General features: G+C 34.5%; 1 protein-coding gene across 2 annotated transcripts in view; it reads left to right on the forward strand.

The window, feature by feature from the left end:
- LOC140165734 (uridine-cytidine kinase-like 1) overlaps nucleotides 1-24,545 on the forward strand; it is a 74,909-nt gene that overhangs the window by 9,820 nt on the left and 40,544 nt on the right. For both annotated transcript variants that reach the window (XM_072189049.1, XM_072189050.1), the window contains exons 3-7: nucleotides 124-230; nucleotides 2,801-2,926; nucleotides 9,256-9,300; nucleotides 10,542-10,613; nucleotides 12,731-12,920. In XM_072189049.1, coding sequence (XP_072045150.1) covers nucleotides 124-230; nucleotides 2,801-2,926; nucleotides 9,256-9,300; nucleotides 10,542-10,613; nucleotides 12,731-12,920 — 540 coding nt within the window. The remainder of the gene's footprint in view (nucleotides 1-123; nucleotides 231-2,800; nucleotides 2,927-9,255; nucleotides 9,301-10,541; nucleotides 10,614-12,730; nucleotides 12,921-24,545) is intronic.

Below are 24,545 nucleotides of genomic sequence, written 5' to 3' on the forward strand. Positions count from 1 at the left end.
TGCGATTGTTCAATCAGGTTTTGTGTTTACAAAATAGACCACACCCACTGAATAAGAATGTGCATTGATTGAAATATGTATTAACAATGCTATTTCAGTATCTGTGGTAACTTGTTTTTGCAGGTTTGTGTGGTGGGAGTGCATCAGGAAAAACAACTGTAGCCAATGAAATCATCAAAGCACTAGATGTACCATGGGTTAGCTTGCTATCTATGGACTCTTTCTATAAGGCAAGTGTTCTTATCTTTTTTGCAGTATCAAACCTTTAACCCTAACCGAAACCATGGTGTTTTTTTGCTATCGGAAGGGAAAGAAGAAACGAAAAAGAAAAGATGAACAAAGAAGTACAGTCACTTGGTACCCTTGGGATTCAAACCTTGGACCCCTCGCATGCCAAGCTGAAGATCACAGGATGATAGCCACTTGACTTTTGCTGGCCCAGTCAGTGATTCCGTAGGTATACAAAATGTATATAAGGCTGATTGCATCATGGCATCACGTTAGTAATACCCGGGAAATAAGGACATTATTTTTACAAGCCTTGCCATGACTTATAGCATGTTTCTATTGGGACATTTACTGGTAAAGAGAAGGATAAGGGATTAATTCTGTTCAATAGAAACTGACCTTCCCCGCTATTTACCAGCGAATAGCGGCGAGAGTTTACCCTTAACATTTTCCTTGAGGAAGAAAAATAGCGGGGAACTCCAATAGAATATCAAATCGTTCTGATAGAGTGCGCATACAGGGAAAGAAACGGAAGTTGATGATGCCATGTGCCCGCGAAATTGACCTCTGCATCGTCAAGAGCTTGTTTATGTTTACCATTCCGTTCGCGAAAATTCATAGGCCTAATCACATGCAAATACTTGATCTACTTTTAATAATAATATTTTTAATGCATATACATATTTATGCTAAATATTTAACATGATTTATATAATAGCTATGAAATAATACATAAAACAACAACAACAACCACAGATGAATCCAGCTGTGCAGCTAAAATAAATAAAAATCAACTCGGGTCCACATCGGAGTGCTTCATTTTCATAGCAGAGAAGATAAGAAAGATTTTAGGATTTTAATATGATATTGTTGATGTTGTTAAGTTCATTGAAAAGAATATTAATTGAAATTAAACGGTGACCGTCAAATTCTGAATCCTCAGGTCGATAAGAACTTAGCTGTCAGAACAAAGAAATCTTTGCTCTACAAATGATTTGCAAATTACACATTTGTAATCATTTTTCACCACAAAATATGGTATGAACACCCCTGACCCAGGTAAGCAATGTCACATGGTGTATGAATGTATGGATGGGTCACACAGGTTGTCAATATTAATATTTTACTAGATATACTAATGCAATAATAAATCCCGGAGTCACTTACACCGAAGGTTCTACAACTTGAGAACAAGTCCTCAAACTTTCAACATTAGTAGTTACTACAACTGAGGGATTTCCCCAGTGGCGTAATGTGAAAAACCATATTCTTCATTCTTCATTTCTCGAGTTTGCTTCCTCATTATTAGCCAAACAATTAAGAAAATACTTCAATTTGTTTTGCTTTGGGCCAAGGTATTTTTCCGAGGGAGAGACCATTTGGATTTTTGAAAGTTGTTCCATTGAATTTATCATGTCTGGACACTTAAATCATGGAAATTGGACAATAAATGCACCTAGCCGAAAGTGTGTTGACCTTTGTCACGTTTAGTCGCAGATAGGGCAAACTATACCTTTTTGGATTCCTTATGACCAGGCTATTAATTTGGTGTACTTTTTAAAAGAATTAGGACAATTTATAATTTTGACCCCCTGTTTGACCTTAATTGACCCCTGCCAAAAATTTGTTCAGTACCCTTTGGTCACGAAACATTGGGTCTCTTCCTCTACTATTAGAAGTTAGTGTAAAATAATCAATGCAGTATTAATATTGTATTTTTTGTACTCATGCAAATGCAATAACTCAATGGTGCATAATGCTACATAGTATGTGCATTTTCTTGACTAATTGCACTCATTTAAATATCCTTATCATAAACATATGAAATTGTAGATCCTAATATCACAAGTTATGTACACTAGAAGAAGAAACCAAAGTATTGTTGGCAAGATCACAGAATGATATATTTTGGTCAAGGCAGTTTCCTGGACAGTGGCGTAACTTTGGGTTAGGGTGCCCGGGGGCGAAAGTATAGTTCGGGTGCCCCTGACCAAGGGTGTGCATGGTGCAGAGCTAATGATCAATTTTAGTATTGAAAGCCATAGACCTACCGAATAACTTACAAATAGTGTTTCAGATTAAATTTATTTCATGTTTCAATGCAGTTCATGTTAATAAATGAGATGTTTTCATAATTCTCCAATGTCTTTACTTTTGAAGACTCGTCACTAGCTGCAGTGACGTAGCATGTGGCGCCCAGGGGCACTGAGAATAATACACAATACCCCCTCTTCCTAAAACAATTGCGTGCGGTGGCGTGGAAATGTGCATAAATACCACTAATTTGGTATTTAATCAAGTTGAATTTAGGTCTTTAAAATGACAATTTATATAAGTTGCAATGCGCTTGAAGCCTTGAAAAATTTTGTGTGGAAGGGCACCCAAATGAAGAGTAATTCAATCATGGTGGGTAAAGGTTTCCACTTCTTTCCTATAACAAAGTATTTAATATCGTGTCAAAGGCTATCCAGGCTTGGGTGCCCCCTTAGCCCGGGTGCAATTTCCTGAAAAAGATTCTAATTGTTTTGAAGATTTTTTTTATAACATGATGTTTTTTGGTTTTGATATGCAGGTTTTAAATGAGGAACAACACCATTTGGCAGCTGAGAATGAATACAACTTTGATCACCCTGATGCTTTTGATTATGATCTCTTGGTGCAGACATTGAAGAAGCTCAAAGAAGGAAAACATGTAGAGGTAGTTTTTGGTTTGCTTCCTTCCTGGAATATCAACCAAGTAGTGAAGCTATCAGATTTCCAATAAGCTTGATTTAGAAGTTGATTTCACAATCTAGTAGGATCAAAATAAGACACAGCTACCACATAACCCCAAAAAAATTGCAACAGAAGGTTTTTTGGTATTTTCTTGCAGTATGAGGTCTAACAAATAACATATCAAAAGTTTAGAAAAATTGAACTTGGGCGAAGGGTCCAACTGTGACGTAATCAAAATGGCCGCCAAAAGCGGGGAAAATACCCATTAATCTACTGATTTCATCCATTTTTCACTCGTTATTGTGGGTTCCACTGGTGACAACCTTGTTCAGAAGTACATTACTGGATGTAGCAATAAATCTTTATATTGTGGTATTTAGATGGATCGATTTGACAGCCATAATGAATTTCAAAATGGCCGCCATTTTGGTATTTTGACATATAAAATCAAATCATGCACGTAATTGTAAAGCGAAACTTAAAGCGTTGGATTTTCTAAAATAGCCAATATCCTTTGTACCCATATTCCTTTAAAATTTATATAGGGGTAGGCATACGAACCAAATTGGCAGCAAGAGTGAATTTCAAAATGGCCGCCATTTTGGTATGTTGGCTTATTGACTTTAATTATGCACGTATTGCAACTTAAAACTTAAAGCGATAGAAATTCTAAAATAACCAACATCCTATGCGCCCATAGTACCATTAAAATTATACTTTTAAGTAAGCATATGTATCAATTTGGCAGCCATATAGCATGGCTGTCAGCTATAATCACCATTATTAATATATATCAATATGTTGTTTGCATTATATTCTTGAAGTACACAAAATTAATCTTGCTATACCATGATGCGTTGCCTTTGTTTGCAATACTAACATCAACCACATTGTATTATACATGTATGTTGGAATTAGTTGTCATCATCATCATCATCATCTGAGAATAGTTCTTGATCCATGTTCTCACATTGGCCTATGTGTCCACATGCTCCAGTGCAATTAAGTCTATTCTTTCTGCAGCTACATTTCATTGTGATGCATCTGCAGAACAATTGCATCGAATCATCTTCAGCAATGATTCTGGTGCTGGACTTCTTTTCATCATGAGTGGAACAAATTTGTCACCTTGAAGAATCCATCCCCATCACCTGGATTCATACCATCACTTTTACACATCCAATGCATGCCCTGTAGATACATTCTCCTGAAGTGAAGATTTGCAGCAGAGGTAGTGGATGGAAGTCTCTCAGGTTTAACAAAGCTCTTTGCTGTGCAAACTTTTTTGGAAAGAAATCTGTAGAGTAAGGATTCCAAAGACTCTGATTGCTGACCATTTAACAGGGACACCATTGCTTTGCAGCCTTCACTTAATACTTATTCTTGATCCATATTGAGAATGCAAAATGTCTTGGAACAATTTTGTAATACAGGATCACCAATGATGATTTTGTTGAATACAGACTTACCTACCCCAAATACTTTTGAAGTAGTGTTGCAACCTGAAAATGCATGGGCAAACAACAATTCCGAACAAATGTCATAATGAGTAAGCGCTTCGGAACCTTGATATCATACACATGGTTTATCATTGTCAGACAGAAAGTACAAGTCCTTACTGTCTTTTCTACATAATGAAGAAGTAATACCAACAGATGTGTCTTCTACAATTAGGGTTGTTGATAATAAATGATGCCATTGCGACTGCTGCTTTCACTGTATCAACATGTGCATCTTCTTCAGCGTGGATCACATGGCATCCTTTCTGTTGCATACGGTCCCCAAGTAGTTTAATGTGAATCTGTTTGTTCAGATCATTTGAGAAGAAGGCTTCTTTTTTGCCAGCAAATTGCCAGCATCTGATGATATATCTACCTTTTGCAACCTGACTCTTGTGAAAGATGCATGATTATCAAGAGAATCTCCTTCAAGAACATAGTGATCAGTCCTTGAAATTGTCTCAGGGGCATCAGCCTCTGATAAGTCGCATGATCCTGTATGACTTGTAATAGTGGTGCAATGGTTTGGTCATCAGTGACCTTGGCAGTCCAAGCAGATGCAAGGGATAAATGCTGATGAGGATGTTAATGTGCAAAACCTGTTCAAAGTAGGTAAAGATGCAGTCAAACAAATGGAAGGACAGGCTGTCCTTTCATATAGCTACAAATGGAAGGTCCAGATCACTGATGACCAAACCATTGATCCAGCTCTGTTGTTTCGAAGGTTCCTGGTTGTATCACAATCTGGAGATCTGTGCTTAGATAAGGAAGTTTATCATGAACTATCACCATATCCAACATCTTTGTTTGAGGCATAGTATGTTTTACATAAGCCAGATAAAGCACCACTATTACAAGCCATACAGGATCATGTGTTCTCATCAGAGGCTGATGCTCCTAAGACAGTTCCAAGGACTGATCACTATGTTCTTGATGGAAGTTCTCTTCTGCATCGCTTGAAGTGGGCATAATGAAGTACCCTTGCTGATAATTATGCATCTTTGATCACTATGGCAAGACCACAGTTGTCTTTGATGGATACACTGGTGGACCAAGCACAAAGGATAACACGCATCAGCGCCGCAAGAGTCGGGTTGCAAATAAGGTAGACATATCAGATGCTGGCAATTTGCTGGCAAGAAACGCTTACTCAGTGATGACATTTGTTCGGATTTGTTGTTTGCCCATGCGTTTTCAGGTTGCGACACTACTTCAAGAATATTTGGCGTAGGTATGAAGTCTGTATTGCACAAAATTAATGGTGATCCTGTATTACAAGTTTATCCCAAGGCATTTTGCACTCCCAGTATGGATCAAGAATATGTAGAAAGGCTGCCAAGCAATGGTGTTCATGTTTAATGGTCAGCAATCAGAGTCTTTGGAATCCTTACGCTACAGGTTTCTTTCCAAAAAGGTTTGCACAGCAAAGATCTTTGTTTAACCTGAAAGACTTCCACCCACAGCTGCAAAACTTTACTCCAGGAGAACGTAATTACAGGTCATGCATTTGATGTGTAAAAGTGATGGTATGAATCCAACTTACTGGACATGGATTGTTCAAGGTGACAAATTTGTTCCACTCATGATGAAAAGAAGTCCAGCACCAGAATCATTGCTGAAGATGATTCGATACAATTGTTTTGCAGGATGCATCACAGTGAAATGTACATGTAGCTGCAGAAAGAATAGACTCAATTGCACTGGAGCATGTGGACACATAAGCCAATGTGAGAATAGGCCTATAGATCAAGAATTATTCTCAGATGATGATGATGATGATGATGATGATGACAACTAATTCCTACATACATGTATAATACAATGTGATTGATGTTACTACTGCAAACAAAGGCATCGCATCGTGGTATAGCAAGATGTTACTTTAAGAATATACTATTGATTTTTATAATAGTGATTATAGCTGACAGCCATTTTGAAATGTAAATATGGCTGCCAAATTGGTACTTCATCTTCTTCTTCTTCAAGTTACAGCTTAACACTCCAGGTGGAGAAAAGCGAGTCGGTACATATGCCTACTTGGGTATTTTAAAAGTTCTGTCACTTTAAGTTTAAAGTTACAATATGTGCATATTTAAACTCAATAAGCCAACATATACCAAAATGGCGGCCATTTTGAAATTCACTCTTGCTGCCAATTTGTTTCGTATGCCTACCTCTAGGTAAATTTGAATGGGTATATTGGTGCAAGGATATTGGCTATTCTAGAAAATCTAACGCCTTAAGTTTTACCTTACAATCATGTGCATGATTTGACTTCATAAGCCAAAATACCAAAATGGCGGCCATTTTGAAAATCATTATGGGTGTCAAATCGATCCATCTAAATACCACAATATAAAGATTTATTGCTACATCCATGTTAAAAACATGATTGATCACATTTTCAAATAACCAATTTTAAACACAGAGTCTAAGTTAACTGTAATATTTCAACATTTGTGCTTTGTAGTATAGCCTAAAGCATATTTCTCAACATGTAAATCCAGGCCCGTTGCCATGGGGGGGTGTAGGGGTGCGACACCCCCTTGCTGATCCCTAAAAAAAGGAAAAAAGAAAGAAAGGGAGAGAGAAGGGGAAGAAAGAGAGGAGAGGGGGAGGGAGAGAGAGGAGGAGAGGGGGATGGGGAAAATTACATTCAGTTCGTAATATAGGCCCTATTGGACAGGTATATGGGACCTACATTGTACAATGATGTTGGCCATGCGAGTTGAGGTGATGTGCACAAAGAACTAATGATTTTGCAAGATCAACAAAATTATGTGCGCATCCCATGACGGCCTCCGCACCGCGCCCTTCATCAGCACCAATGGAGATTAGACATGGGCGCCATAGGTGTATAGATCCCAGGGGAAGGGGGGGACAAATCCCCCCAAAATGGTCCATACAATCACCCCAACATGTTGACACCGCCACCTGTATTGTGGGTTTCTGACCAAATTAACCTCATATGTGACCGTCCACGGCGAATGAGCCGTAAATTCCTCCCCCGGTCAATTTTGTTTTATTTTGTGTTTAAAAATAAACATCATAAACTTAAAAATGGTATATCATTTGACTTCAAACGATATCCAGAAGCGGGGTTATGGTTTGTTAAACTTTGCTCCTTCAACAAAATTATAGCTTTTTACATTTTTACATGTGTCTCTTTTTCCACATTGTTGGCAATAAATATCAAACAGTCATAATTGGCGGTCATTTCAAATCATCCCCAAGTCAACGAGGTTTAAGAAAGTTCTCTCATTGTTAATTGTTGGTTATGCATACCTGTACAAAATACAATGCCAGGTAACCCACCACTTGAACAGGATTTAGCAATATAAGCAAACAAAGACCAGAGCTATAAAAGTTCTATAGCCATCTAAGGTACATCCACTTCAACAATAGGATTATTGATTAGTTTTTGACTATCGAAATGAGACGGATGTCGGGCCAGCTTAAGTTACCGATGAATATGACCTTCGTACACATTTTACACCGTAACTCAGAATACAAGTTAGGGAATTTACGGCTCATTTGTGCTGCCGGGTCACATATTTGGCTATATAAACCTAAAAAGTGCAAATTTATGCGCGCTTAGCGCGAACTTATTCCACTTTTGAACCATACTTCACATGTTTAGTTTAAAAATGCTAAATTTGTTCACGAATTTGTGCAATAAACTGATTTTGTAACCAAAAGGTGCTGGATTCACTTCAAGAAATATTTTTCCACGCCCACCCATGTTAAAAAGAAATATACAACACTGGCTATAGGGCAGGGTGGCAAGTCAGTCCCCTCCCCTGCGCAGTCGACAGAAATGTTGAGACAAAATTAACGATTTGCATCTCCCTTTTGATCTGTTTTAGACCCGAAATTAGGCCCATTTTGGAACATTTAGTATTAAAATGCCAAAATTGCCACGTACTTCGCGCACATTTATTTTTGCAAACCCATTCTGTGAGTAGATCTGCGAGTCGCCCCATTGGAAATTCCTTCTTTTTTTCATCTCAAACTTGAACACGATCACAAAGTCTTAAAAATTACAGTTATAATTCCATCCTTTCTATTATGTAAATCATAAATATGAGTGCTACTAGTAGGGCAGCTCCTCTGACGCTTGGAATTTGCATAAAGCTCACGAGCTGGATCAAAACACCGGGACTAAATTAATCAAAAGTTGTAAAGGCCTATGCATCTTCCTTCAGCACGATTTTAGGACACGATTGTCCTCATTGTGTTCATTTTAGTATTGAAATTGCAATTTTTTTGTGCGCTTCGCACGCATTTATCCCAGTAATGTTCTTTTAGTAGCAGATCAGTGGGACAATTTGGAAATTTTGCCCCCTGGCCCGGTGACTCCGGTACATCCCCCTTTGAATTTTAGCATTAAAATAGCCAATTTTCACGCGCTACGCACCCAATTTATCAATATTTGGTTCACTTAGTTTCCCGGTAAAGATTCTGGGGACAGCTTGGAAAAACTTGGGTTACAGTTGTGGGGGAGGGGTAAGGGGTGTCAGCACCAGGGGTGGCAATCATGTTGCGCAGGTGCCAGCAAAATGTAAATCAGGCTACAGGCCGACACCAGCAAAATTTATTTCTCGACACCCCCACTGAGAAAATGGTCTAGCGACGGCCCTGTGTAAATCACATTCTCACTAATATGCTTTAAAAGATATCAGATAGCCATAATATTAATCGTCTTCCACATTTGCTGTTTAGTGTACAATGTGATAAGTTTTCTATTCATAAAATAATTATATGAATTAACAAAATACAATTAAATTTCTTGTAAATATTGTTTTTCTGACAGGTTCCTATTTATGATTTTAACACACATGCAAGGAGAAAAGAAAAAGTAAGTGTAGATTACTTGCATTAAAAAAGGTATAAAAAACTCTGCATGACTCTAACATGGTGTATTGTAAATTCATAGACCCAATAGTAAGCTTTTCAATTCAAAATACAATTCATGATATTTTGTACTGGAAAAATTCTTGAAAACATGTCACTACAAGTGTAATGTATGAAAAAGTAATATTGTTGAAAGAGTGACCAAGTTTGAAGATCATGGTGTCAAATTTGACTGTTCTTTAACTTGGTTTTATTTCTGGTAATGTTAAAAAAAGAATTCATTGGCATGTTCGGTGGGGAGCACTTTGTTAAAAATCATGTAAAATCATCCGGTTTTTTTTCGATTTTAGCCATTAAGCCCCTCCCCCCCACAACCCCCCCCCCCAATAACTCTGAAAGCCCCTCTGAGCCCACTGCAGTAACAGATCCTGAATATGCCGGTGGAATTGGTATTATTCTGTCAAGCACTTCCTTCCGACAATATGATCCTTAATATTTATGCTCCGCAGCCGACTGATGATGATAATGACAACCTCAATCAGAGATGGCCTAATCATTTTCTTGTTTTCAAATATCTCAAAGGACTAGCTCCTTATTTACTTTCACACATAACCATGTAACTAGAAGTCACTTATAAAAATACCCTTCCGGTTTTTAAATGTAATTCAAATTCGGGTTTTCATGTAAGAGCAGCACAGTTCTGGAACAACCTTCCCACCATAGGTTGGGGTGCACATTAGGGATGGGAATGTTAAACGCATGTACCGTAAAATGCACGCATGATCCGTTAAACATTTTGCAATTGCGGTAGACATGTACACACAAGTCATTTTCCATTCATCAATGCTAAACAACAGTTGAGTTGAAAGTAACGAAATCTGAAGACTACTTTAATAATTTACATGAAACTTGCTACCATGGATAAAGAACGTTCAAATAAATAAATATTTAAATTTAGCTGATCTCCACTATATTGAGAGCAGGTCTCTTATTTTAACGCTTGAAAAAAGAAAACTTTTGTCTTTTCAAACGTCAGGTTTTTAACTTTGTTTATATGTTTTGTGTTACTCCCGCATTGGATGTTGTGTCATATTTTTCCTGTTTTTAATTAAAATAAATAAAAATTATTACAACTTAATAATATAATAATATAAGGTATGTTTACAATTGAAACAAAGAATTAGAATTTTGAATGAGTTGGTATGTGAAGTGGTTCAAGTAGTTTGTGTTGCTTTTATTTTTCAGAAAACTATGTATGGTGCCAATGTAATCATCTTTGAAGGGATTCTTGCATTTGCTAAGAAATCACTGATCGATGTGAGTATATATCCCCATCAATCATTGCTGTTCTCAATCAGCAAATTGACTTACTCTTTATAATAATAAGTAAACAGATGATATTCTTTTTAATTCTTGATTTGTTGTTTGTCAAAATGTGTTTTTGATATTTCTGTGTTTTTTGATGTATGTATTGTTAGCCAGATGTCTCAGTTTTCTGACTGTATTTCTGGAATTTTATACCGTAATAAATAAATCAATAAATAATATGCATAAAGTTGCGTTCTTCTTTCGTGAAAAAGAGTGCTCAATCCTATGAAGGAGAGCATGTATTCATAAAATTAAAAGAAACAAATTATTCTATGTTCAGTACAATCTGTTTCGCCCAAAGGCTCCTCAGGTGAATGAGAGAAATGTAGACATGAGAGAAATGTAGAAAATAAATAAATAAATATTAATTTGTAATTTGAAAATATTTTGATCACAATTGCACAGCTGTTGTGAGCATCATCTGCTACATAATAAAGTGCAAAGATTTGAGCCAGGGGCCAAAATTTAAAATTTTTTATGGGCTATTTCCTTTTGTAGCCAATAAAAAATGTCCTTTTTGTCTCGCCTGATAAGGCAGGAGACTACATAATCAATGTGTGGGGTGTGTGTGTTTGTGACAAATTTGGTTAAAGGTTTGGTTAAAGTTTGCCTTCCGCCTATTTTCTCGGAGACTAGGAGTCGCACGTTCCTCAAACTTGGTGGGTGGGTGCATCTTGACCCGAGACAGAACCGGTTTGTATTGGTTAGTGGGTCAAGGTCACTGAGGTCATCTAGGGGTCATCTGAGGTCAAATTAGTAAAAACTGTTGTATGGGCATGAAACTTGGTGGTACAGTCAACATTTATAAAGCCAAATGTTTGGAAGGTCATTTCGAGGTCACCAGGGGTCATCTAAGGTCAAATTAGTAAAAACTGTCGTATGGGCATGAAACTTGGTGGGTACAGTCAACATTTAAAGCCAAATTTTTGGAAGGTCATTTCGGAGTCACCAGCGGGCAGCTGAGGTCAAATTAGTAAAAACTATTGTATGGGCATGAAACTTGATGGGTACAGTCAACATTTCAAGCCAAATTTTGGAAGGTCATTTCGGGGTCACCAGGGTCATCTGAGGTCAAATTAGTAAAACTGTCATATGGGCATGAAACTTAGTGAGTACAGTCAACATTTATAGCCAAATTTTTGGAAGGTCAAAAAACTGTTGCATGGGCATGAAACTTGGTGGGTACAGTCACCATCAGCCAGATAATCATGCCCAGCCGATAACCGCCAAAATTTATTTACCTCTACGCTACCAAAAGTAATCGCAAAAGCAGGCGGTTGTGAAAGCAGGTGAGACTCATGGTTCGAGAAGCGACTTGTTTTGTTTAGGGGCAATTTTTAGGTTTGAATGGGCTACTCTTTGTTCAATTGTCGATTTGTCAAGTATTTGAGCTTATTTTGAAACCATTTGTAGTATTATTACATTGTACCCGCAAAAGTAAATGAGGACTCGTGAATTTCCTACTGTACGGATACCCAGCACAGATTTAAACAAACATTGTGTTGATTAAAACTTTTGTATTCCGCAGTCAATGTTTTATGTTCATATGCATCCATGAATTCTAAATTCCGAGAGAGTGATCGGTGGAAATATCATTTGGCTTGGTCTATAATGTATATTTTTATATTTGTGAAGACATTTATTTCAAGACATGAAGACATTTAGTGAGTGGTGGAGTACATGTGACATTTTCTGACTCAGGGCATCATGAGGCCCACAACATTACACTCACCAATTGGAGGACATGAATGATGCCAGTTGATTTGGACCATCCTGCCTTTACAGTTTTGTACCATCAACCTACTCTCCTTTATAACAGAATTCTGTTGTTGCAAGTGTTGGCCCAAATCTGTGGCACCCTAACAATAGCTTGAGTTCCACAGCCCCTCTCTTGCAATATTACTCAATGCTTTGTCAGAAAAATGGAACAAGGGCAAAAGTATTTCATTATAGTGTCTTATCTTATTATTCTAGTGTTTTTGGCTTTATCAAGCTTTTGAGTTGTTTTCTATATGGTGTGTCTGATATGTAACTTTTCTGTCATTTTTCCATGTTTTTTGTACCAGGTGCTAGATCTCAAAATCTTTGTTGATACTGACTCGGACATCAGGCTGGCAAGACGATTGAAACGTGACATATCAGAGAGAGGGCGTGATATAGAAGGCGTACTTAAGCAGTATAATAAATTTGTAAAGCCATCATTTGAGCAGTTTATTGAGCCTTCCATTGTCCATGCAGATATTGTAGTGCCGAGGGGTGAGTGCATTGATAGAAATGAAAAAATATAAGAACTACATATTGCATTTTTTGTGAGCACATTTAAAGCAAGTGGAAAATACCAGAGGCACTGCTTACACTTTTGGGTTTATTAAAGTATATCGAATGCTCACCTTTTTGTAGCTTCATTTAACCCAAAGAAGAAAAAATAAAGGGTTTATAATTAGTAGACAAAGTAATAGGCCAATTCGGTAGATTAATATAACTAGTAGACAAAGTAATCTACCAATTTGGTAGATTAATTGAATTAGTAGACAAAGTAATCTACCAATTTAGTAGATTAATAGAATTAGACAAAGTAATCTACCAATTTAGTAGATTACCGTAATGGTCCGAGTATAGTCCCATGTTCGAGTATCATCCCACCCCCATTTTTCGAAAAATTTCAGAAATTGTAAAAAAAAAAAAAAAAAAAAAAATTTTTTTTTTTTTTTTTTTTTTTTTTTTTTTTTTTTTATTTTTTTTATAATTTTTTTTAAAATTTTTTTTTCAGTTTTAAAAAAAATATAAAAAAAAAAAAAAAAAAAAAAAAAAAAAAAAAAAAAAAAAAAAAAAAAAAAAATTCAAGATATTTTGTATTTTTTGATATGAAAATTGATACTTTGTTTTCATGTCATACTCTATTAATGATTTCAAAATGCATTCAAATTCAATGCATTTTGAAATCATTAATAGAGTATGACATGAATACAAATTATCAATTTTCATATTAAAATACAAAAAAATTCTTGAAATTTTTTTTTTTTTTTTTTTTTTTTTTTTTAGGTCAACCATGAATGATCCTAGCATCTAGGTCTAGGTCCAGGGACACTCCAACACCGGGGAAAATAATTTTTTTTTTTTTTTTTTTTTTTGAAATTGAGTATAATCCCACCCCCAATTGTGAAAAATGTTCACATAAAAACGGGTGGGACTATACTCGGACCAATACGGTAATAGAATTAGTAGACAAAGTAATCTACCAATTTGGTAGATTGATAGAATTAGTAGACAAAGTAATCTACCAATTTGGTAGATTAATAGAATTAGTAGACAAAGTAATCACCAATTTGGTAGATTAATAGAATTAGTAGACAAAGTAATCTACCAATTTGGTAGATTAATAGAATTAGTAGACAAAGTAATCTACCAATTTAGTAGATTAATAGAATTAGTAGACAAAGTAATCTGCCAATTTGGTAGATTGATAGAATTATTAGGCAAAGTAATCTACCAATTTGGTAGATTAATAGAATTAGTAGACAAAGTAATCTACCAATTTGGTAGATTAATAGAATTAGTAGACAAAGTAATCTACCAATTTAGTAGATTTATAGAATTAGTAGACAAAGTAATCTACCAATTTGGTAGATTAATAGAATTAGTAGACAAAGTAATCTACCAATTTGAATTAGAGTAGATTAATAGAATTAGTAGACAAAGTAATGTACCAATTTGGTAGATTAATAAATTAGTAGACAAAGTAATCTACCAATTTGGTAGATTAATGGAATTGGTAGACAAAGTAATCTACCAATTTGGTAGATTAACAGAATTAGTAGACAAAGTAATCTACCAATTTGGTAGATTAATAGAATTAGTAGACAAAGTAATCACCAATTTAGTAGATTAATAGAATTAGTAGACAAAGTAATCACCAATTTGGTAGATTACTTTGAATTAATGAACAAAGTAATCTACCAATTTGGTAGATTAATAGAATTAGTAGACAAAGTAATCTACCAATTTGGTAGATTAATAGAATTAGACAAAGTATCTACCAACTTGGTAGATTAATAGAATTAGTAGACAAAGTAATCACCAATTTGGTAGATTACTTTGAATTAGTAGACAAAGTAATGTACCAATTTGGTAGATTAACAGAATTAGTAGACAAAGTAATCTACCAATTTGGTAGATTAATAGAATTAGTAGACAAAGTAATCTACCAATTTAGTAGATTGATAGAATTATTAGGCAAAGTAATCTACTGATTGAATAGATTAATATAATTAGACAAAGTAATCTACCAATTTGGTAGATTAATAGAATTAATAGACAAAGTAATCTACCAATTTGGTAGATTAATAGAATTAGTAGACAAAGTAATCTACCAATTTGGTAGATTAATAGAATTAGTAGACAAAGTAATCTACCAATTTAGTAGATTTATAGAATTAGTAGACAAAGTAATCTACCAATTTAGTAGATTAATAGAATTAGCAGACAAAGTAATGTACCAATTTGGTAGATTAATAAATTAGTAGACAAAGTAATCTACCAATTTGGTAGATTAATGGAATTGGTAGACAAAGTAATGTACCAATTTAGTAGATTAATAGAATTAGCAGACAAAGTAATCTACCAATCTACCAATTTGGTAGATTAATGGAATTGGTAGACAAAGTAACTCCGTTTTTTAAAGTTGCAAATCTTTTAAAAACTAGATTGTCTCAGCAGCAGGGGACATTAGGCTGTCATGTGCATCTAGGTGTAGAGGCTTATCCTCTTATTCCCACTTGAGCATTCTCAAGTACACTTAAAGTGTTTGGTCTCCTGGTCAAGTCAGTTTTAATTTAGGGGTTGTTGTTATGTTGTTATAGCAACAAGCTCAGTTTTTCTGTCCAGTCAGCTGTCACTTTAGTGGTGTGCAGCCATTCAGGTCTCCCGTCTTATTTTTTAATTCCTTTGTTATGTCCATAGTTCTCCTAGTGATGCACTTGCAATTGTTCCTTCGATCTTGATGGACCAAAAATATTTTGGGCTCTTGGTAGTGAAAAAAGATTACCAGTAGCTAGTGTGGTAGTAATCTATAGGTATATGCTTGATAACTATACATTACTGCATCAGTGGATGTTATTATTTCATTAATATTTAAGTGTATAGAAGCGCTAATCAGCATCCACAGAGCAGAACTGGTTTTGTCATTTTCATGTTGGAATTGGCCATCGGCTTCACATTGCTTACAAACAGGCAAGTAGTCAAAACATTTCTCTGTAAATGCTTTGTTCGAGATAATCAACCCTAGTTACAATCAATTAAGTATTTTATATCTGTTAGTGTTAGTCAGTTAAATGTAAGTCGGCAGAACTTATTAAAATTTTGGTGGTGGCTTTATCACTAAATCTTTTTATTTGCCTGTTTGCACTTTATATCACGAGTTGAATACGATAATAGATGAGGCAATAACAATTGTTTATATTATCAATTTTCTGCCATTATTAGCTCATGCATTACCAGTATGATAAGATGACATATTAAATCACATATTGAGTATCAATTAATGGATTACATGTTGCTCGAAAAGAAATGGTCAACGTGCAAATCAGACAAGGTATTTGGACTTGTTCTATTAATGGGATGGGGATACATATTTATTTGTCAGCTGAATGTAAGCCTTATAAAGTTAAGATTTGTATCATGTTTGCATGCATACCTTATCTGCATGCAAGTCGGTTATTAGTAAATAAAATCTAGAAGTTGCGTTATCTTGGATCAGGCTTACATACCAACCATTAATATCAACATAATAAGGTGCAAAGGTATCAAACAATGGGGGGAAAGCACATAGTTTTCTTCTCTTTGCTGTTTGTTTTTTGTGGTTATATTTCAGAAATATCTTCCGCTGATATTGCACTGAGGATTGCATCATATGTGGTTTGCGATATGTGAATAGACCCATAAGTTACTCAAGCTGACTTGTTGCATTCTCGGCCATGGCAGCAATACGTCGTTTAAATATGCACCTCGAAAATATTCAAGAAAGAAAAGAGGAAGATAACTGAGAATGATAATCCTGCAATAACAAATTTGGCAGAAAATAAATTGAGCAGACTTGAGATGTCAATTTACATGTTGTATACATCAGCATATTTCTTCAGCTCAACACGTATTGAGAGGAATAAAGTTTTGTTAGAATTAGCTTCTTACTCTTCCACAAGCAAGAAGAACAATCCAAGACGGAGTTGAAATTGTTATGACAGCAGCTGATGACGTTCATTTACTTTAGATGAACAATTTAAATTGGCATCGGATACCATTATTTTCTTCTTTCATAAAACTTTGCGAATATCCCGCTCTACGATATCAGTCGTTATTCTTCAGCAAAATACTGTTAACCATAAATAATGCTCATCCGGGGACTCGACTATAGACTTGTAATTCCCACGATTCTGAAATCTAACTTGAAATACAATAGAGACTATAAATGTACATGTGCATTGTATGTAAATTAGATACATTTCATATTGCATATTTTTTACAGAACTGCTGAACTATTGCTTCAATGAAATACCGGTTAAATTTAAAAACAACAAGGTATATTTTTATACATCAATACTTCATCGACCTGATATGATGTCCTTAATGTGATGTCCTTTGCTATGTACAAATATAAAACCATTTTAGTCTTATGGGATGTTGTTCAGCATGAAAACCAAATTTTATAATCTAAAAGACAGAAGTTAACATGCCCTAAGGTGTGGAAAAGAATTGCAAAAAGACTAGGTCGATATTAATACAAGGGACACTTTGCATCATTTATGCATACAGCAAAAGTTGTATAATGATTATGATAGGTCCAACTTTTATTAAGTGATTAAAATTGTATGTAGGCCCTACTTTGCATCATTTACGCATACACAATAAGTGGGATAATGACAGCATATAAATTATGGTATATTTATCAATGATGTAAAAATATGTTCTATTGTAATAGGTTCAACTTTATTTTCACAGTAATTTAAAGATTAAATATGTAGGCCTATTGGATATTACTATTTATCAATTTTGCATTACTTATCAATAAAGAGGAACACAGTCATAAATATAGAAGTCTAGATTAGTGTTCCAGGATGATGGTGGCTTGCATACATGACATGCAAGATGTGAAACATCATAAGCTTGTCATTATAAATTATGATCAAAATTATGAATGGATGTAAAAGAGTAGCCTAAAACAGACAGACATCCAGTTAGTCTAAAACAAAACAAAACAAAACAAAAATAGATGTAAAATTTAATTTCTAACTACAATAATGGTCCTTACATTATTTATAGTTGGTAGAATGGGGAACATATTTAATATTCTGTGGGAAATTCAATATTTGAATTAAATTATGTTCAAGTAATTCAAACTTTTGTATTATCTGATGCTTTTCGTTCAGTATGGAAAAGAAAGTAACATTGTGTAAGGTAATTAAAAATAAGAAAACATATATATTTATTTGTATGTTTTGTATGTATTTATGCCCTTTGCCCTTCTATGTATAAAGGACCCTTCAGAAATAAGCCTTTGGGCTTAAGGGGCTATCCTGTGATATCTCCTTGCTGTGTTTTTATGTGTATTATATGTCATTTATCTTAATGCATTTTATATCTATTTACCTTATATTGTTGTATGTGCAATATGGAGATACCGAATAAAATCAAAATCAAATCAATCAAGTTGAATAGAAGATCACAAACAGTATCAAGTTTTAAAAGGGTAGTTGATTATTGAATATATTCATGGAACATTCAATGATTGATTAATTTGTGGTACAGATAATATACATTTTTTTTTTCAATTCTTGAAAAAATTATTAGTAGATAACTATTCGATTTCTACTAGTTTATTTTTGCTGTACTACCATCTAAAAAGGGGTTATTAAGAGCTTTAACATTAATTATTGTGAATGATTAAACGTATTCGGTGCAACACACTTAAGATTATTTATGAGACTTTTAGCTTTGGTATCTTATTTTATTCATCGGCAAGAACTTTAAAGTTAGCAGTGAGAAAATTATTCTCTGGGTTACCATTCATTGGTAGTGAATTACTTTATTTTATAAATGTCACTTTTAAAATTGGATCAGGTAGGCCCCTATTCATGATCTGTTATCATTAATGGGTCTTTGAAATGGGAGCTACAGTAATACTTTGTGTGGCTCAATTGTCAAATAGCGATTTGTTATCATTTCTTTCAAAATTTGCCACTTACAGCTATTTCTGGTTTTGTTCTCAAGATCAAATAAGATGAACATATCTCTAGATAAATACATTTCAAGGTTAGGATCAGTTAATTAAACTGAAATTTGATGCTTATGTCAATTTGCACATCATGTAAATTACTTCATACTATACACTATTCTTTGTATACAAAGAACATCATTGTCTATCCTTAAGTATGTATTTGATAGCTTACACTAAACATGCTTGGAAATTGCAGCAAGCAATATTATATGTAAAGCGATATCTAGCACAATTAATGGTGCTATCTAATCATGCTAATTGTATACTATATAAGTACATATGTACATTTCATACATTATATAATTATAGAGAGTGTATATATAGAGAGAACAACTAAATATATTTCTATTTCATTAATTAACACCAAACAAACAAATAAAAATCTGGTTGCTATGGCTTGTGCAGAAAATAAATTGAGCAGACTTAAAATTTGATGCTTATGTCAATTTGCACATCATGTGAATATTATCATGTGAGTTACTTCATACTGTACACTATTCTGTCCATCCTTAAGTATGTATTTGATAACTTACACTAAACATGCTTGGAAATTGCAGCAAGCAATATTGTATGTAAAGCGATATCTGGCACAATTAATGGTCCTATCTAATCATGCTAATTGTATAATTTATATATGTTCATATTATGTACATTTCATATAATTATAGAGAGTATATATAGAGAAAGAGAACAACTACATAATTTCTATTCATTATTTTAACACCAAACAAACAATAAAAATCTGGTTGCTATGGCTTGTGCACAACTATTATTATAGGTTTAAGGTTAGTTGCCTGAGCTTGACAACTTATTAAAGTATTATTTATACAATTGCAGTCTTCTTTCCTAAAAGTTTGTCATGTTTATAGCATATTCATTTTTGTTGGGCTTGGTGCATTTAATGCAACTATCATTATATCTATACACCTGTATGCTATTATAATAGATCCCTGTTTAGTTGTTTCATAGAATATATGGTTTAAATTTACAAAATAAATTGCCCTTTTGATTTAATAATATTTGTTTTTAACTTATTGGGTGTATGGGGTGATGCAATATTTTCCTATGTTTTCGGTACAGGCTGTACATAAATCTTTGGTGTATATATTATAGTTTCCTCATTGATCATCAATAGAGATTTTGTAAGAAAACCACTACATGTGTAAATAAAATTTTCAGCAGCTGATTACTTGCTGACATCAAGATGATGGCGATGTGGCTGCCCCATTTAGATATGACAGCTTTCATTGGTCCTTAGAGGGGTTGGATTGGTCCAGGACTCATCTGGAGCATCCTGAGGCTTTTTGCTTTTCCACCTTTGTACATTGTTTTGAGGGAGGGGGAGGGGGGAGGGGAGGGGGGGGGGTTTAATCAAGTTTCTCCATTGAGAAACTTGGTTGGCATTGTTTATTCTTTTGGAGATTTCTAATTATTTAATTGCGGTTAAAAATGCTGTTTTCCAATCCAATCCTCTGTTTGATCCAAAGATGTATCTGTTTAAGATATGCTTAAGATTTGCTTAAGATGAAATTTGGTTAAATGTGATTCAGAAGTCAACTTTTGTTTGTCCAGCCTGTATGGTTGGCTTGTACACATTTTTCCAATAATTTGTGTATTTATTGATTTATATGAAGATGATAAATAATTCCAAATGCTTGCTGCAATTAATCATCTCAATGTATATAATTTGTTTAATTGATATGAAATCTGTTATTATCTCAATATAGTCTTAATTTCTATGAGATTGTGAAATTATTATAAATAAGCTTATGTGTATTAAATGGTCCTCATGATCGTGGGGGCAATGCGGAGTCTATTCTTTGCGTTGTTGTGCTTTCCTGCTGTCTCGAGACAATTCCGTTTTTTTTTGTTGCTTTTCTTTTAAAAACTAGATTGTCTCAGCAGCAGGGACATTAGGCTGTCATGTGCATCTAGGTGTAGAGGCTTATCCTCTTATTCCCACTTGAGCATTCTCAAGTACACTTAAAGTGTTTGGTCTCCTGGTCAAGTCAGTTTTAATTTAGGGGTTGTTGTTATGTTGTTATAGCAACAAGCTCAGTTTTTCTGTCCAGTCAGCTGTCACTTTAGTGGTGTGCAGCCATTCAGGTCTCCGTCTTATTTTTTAATTCCTTTGTTATGTCCATAGTTCTCCTAGTGATGCACTTGCAATTGTTCCTTCGATCTTGATGGACCAAAAATCCCACCCACCCTCCCAAAAGCTGGAAGGGTGATTCAGTAACTAAATATGGTTAAAGATACTCCAATAAAATGGTATGTCCAAATATGCTGCTTTATGCTTAAAAAAATGAGGCTTTGTATGGAATTTCTTGAAATCTTGAAGAATATCATTAGTAGATTGTCTCCACTTTCTACTGCGCTTTTATAGAAGGGGAATGAATGCTTTGTATGGAGTTTCTTCAAAACCTGAAGAATCTCGTCTGTAGATTGTCTCCACTTTCTACTGTGTTTTATGGTGTTTGAATGTGTTACGGAGTTTCTTGAAACCTGAAGAATCTCGTCTGTAGATTGTCTCCACTTTCTACTGCGTTTTATGGTGTTTGAATGTGTTATGGAGTTTCTTCAAAACCTGAAGAATCTCGTCGGTAGATTGTCTCCACTTTCTACTGCGTTTTCTGGTGTTTGGATGTGTTATGGATTTTCTTCAAAACCTGAAGAATCTCGTCGGTAGATTGTCTCCACTTTCTACTGCGTTTTATGGTGCTTGGATGTGTTAAGGATTTTCTTCAAAACCTGAAGAATCTCGTCTGTAGATTGTCTCCACTTTCTACTGCGTTTTATGGTGTTTGAATGTGTTACGGAGTTTCTTGAAACCTGAAGAATCTCGTCGGTAGATTGTCTCCACTTTCTACCGCGCTTTATGGTGTTTGAATGTGTTACGGAGTTTCTTCAAACCCTGAAGAATCTCGTCAGTAGATTGTCTCCACTTTCTACTGCGTTTAATGGTGCTTGGATGTGTTAAGGATTTTCTTCAAAACCTGAAGAATCTCGTCTGTAGATTGTCTCCACTTTCTACCGCGCTTAATGGTGCCTGGATGTGTTACGGAGTTTCTTGAAACCTGAAGAATCTCGTCGGTAGATTGTCTCCACTTTCTACTGCGTTTAATAGTGCCTGGATGTGTTAAGGATTTTCTTCAAAACCTGAAGAATCTCGTCTGTAGATTGTCTCCACTTTCTACTGCGTTTTATGGTGCTTGGATGTGTTAAGGATTTTCTTCAAAACCTGAAGAATCTCGTCTGTAGATTGTCTCCACTTTCTACTGCGTTTAATGGTGCCTGGATGTGTTAAGGATTTTCTTCAAAACCTGAAGAATCTCGTCTGTAGATTGTCTCCACTTTCTACTGCGTTTTATGGTGCTTGAATGTGTTATGGATTTTCTTCAAAACCTGAAGAATCTCGTCTGTAGATTGTCTCCACTTTCTACTGCGCTTTATGGTGTTTGAATATGTTACGGAGTTTCTTGAAACCTGAAGAATCTCGCCTGTAGATTGTCTCCACTTTCTGCTGCGCTTTATGGTGTTTGAATGTGTTATGGAGTTTCTTCAAAACCTGAAGAATCTCGTCGGTAGATTGTCTCCACTTTCTACTGCGTTTTATGGTGCTTGGATGTGTTAAGGATTTTCTTCAAAACCTGAAGAATCTCGTCTGTAGATTGTCTCCACTTTCTACTGCGTTTTATGGTGTTTGAATGTGTTACGGAGTTTCTTCGAAACCTGAAGAATCTCGTCGGTAGATTGTCTCCACTTTCTACTGCGTTTTATGGTGGGCTATTGGTTGCCTTCATGCTTTCCTCCCTTTCTGCTGCGTTTTATACCAGGGTTATAAATGCTTTGTTGCTTATTTGGAGTATCTTTATTTACTTGGTTGTCAATACCAGTGGATTATATATCAGTAAATGGTTTAAGCATTGATGCCGTATCTTGCTGAATACAAAGTGTTCGTTTGCTAGTGTTGGCATTGTTTATTCTTTTGGAGATTTCTAATTATTTAATTGCGGTTAAAAATGCTGTTTTCCAATCCAATCCTCTGTTTGATCCAAAGATGTATCTGTTTAAGATATGCTTAAGATTTGCTTAAGATGAAATTTGGTTAAATGTGATTCAGAAGTCAACTTTTGTTTGTCCAGCCTGTATGGTTGGCTTGTACACATTTTTCCAATAATTTGTGTATTTATTGATTTATATGAAGATGATAAATAATTCCAAATGCTTGCTGCAATTAATCATCTCAATGTATATAATTTGTTTAATTGATATGAAATCTGTTATTATCTCAATATAGTCTTAATTTCTATGAGATTGTGAAATTATTATAAATAAGCTTATGTGTATTAAATGGTCCTCATGATCGTGGGGGCAATGCGGAGTCTATTCTTTGCGTTGTTGTGCTTTCCTGCTGTCTCGAGACAATGTACCAATTTAGTAGATTAATAGAATTAGCAGACAAAGTAATCTACCAATTTGGTAGATTAATAAATTAGTAGACAAAGTAATCTACCAATTTGGTAGATTAATGGAATTGGTAGACAAAGTAATGTACCAATTTAGTAGATTAATAGAATTAGCAGACAAAGTAATCTACCAATTTGGTAGATTAACAGAATTAGTAGACAAGGTAATCTACCAATTTGGTAGATTAATAGAATTAGACAAAGTAATCACCAATTTAGTAGATTAATAGAATTAGTAGACAAAGTAATCACCAATTTGGTAGATTACTTTGAATTAGTAGACAAAGTAATCTACCAATTTGGTAGATTAATAGAATTAGTAGACAAAGTAATCTACCAATTTGGTAGATTAATAGAATTAGTAGACAAAGTAATCTACCAATTTAGTAGATTAATAGAATTAGTAGACAAAGTAATCTACCAATTTAGTAGATTAATAGAATTAGTAGACAAAGTAATGTACCAATTTAGTAGATTAATAGAATTAGTAGACAAAGTAATGTACCAATTTAGTAGATTAATAGAATTAGACAAAGTAATCTACCAATTTGGTAGATTAATAGAATTAGTAGACAAAGTAATGTACCAATTTGGTGGTTTCAAAGATTTTAACTGCTAATTTTAACATTTCATGTCCTTTAAAAACCAATGTTTATATTACTGAAGAACTGATCCACTCTAGATCTGAATCTACAGATTAATAGAATTAGTAGACAAAGTAATGTACCAATTTAGTAGATTAATAGAATTAGTAGACAAAGTAATCTACCAATTTGGTAGATTAATAGAATTAGTAGACAAAGTAATGTACCAATTTGGTGGTTTCAAAGATTTTAACTGCTAATTTTAACATTTCATGTCCTTTAAAAACCAATGTTTATATTACTGAAGAACTGATCCACCCTAGATCTGAATCTACAGATCATTAAATATCAAAAATAACACGCCTCAACACTTATTAATTAGGGTGCCCTCTATAATTGGCGATTATCAACTTTGACTGATGGTAAATAGTTGTAGGCATGTAAAAACCAGTTTAAACCTCTGATAAACACTTTAAACTTGATAATAAAATTTTCCAATAAAATCTGACATGTTAGTTAATGCTGAAAAATTGTGAATTTTGAAGCCATAAATACTGAT

Source organism: Amphiura filiformis, chromosome 12, assembly GCF_039555335.1.
Source record: "Amphiura filiformis chromosome 12, Afil_fr2py, whole genome shotgun sequence".
In the NCBI taxonomy this organism is placed as follows: domain Eukaryota; kingdom Metazoa; phylum Echinodermata; class Ophiuroidea; order Amphilepidida; family Amphiuridae; genus Amphiura; species Amphiura filiformis.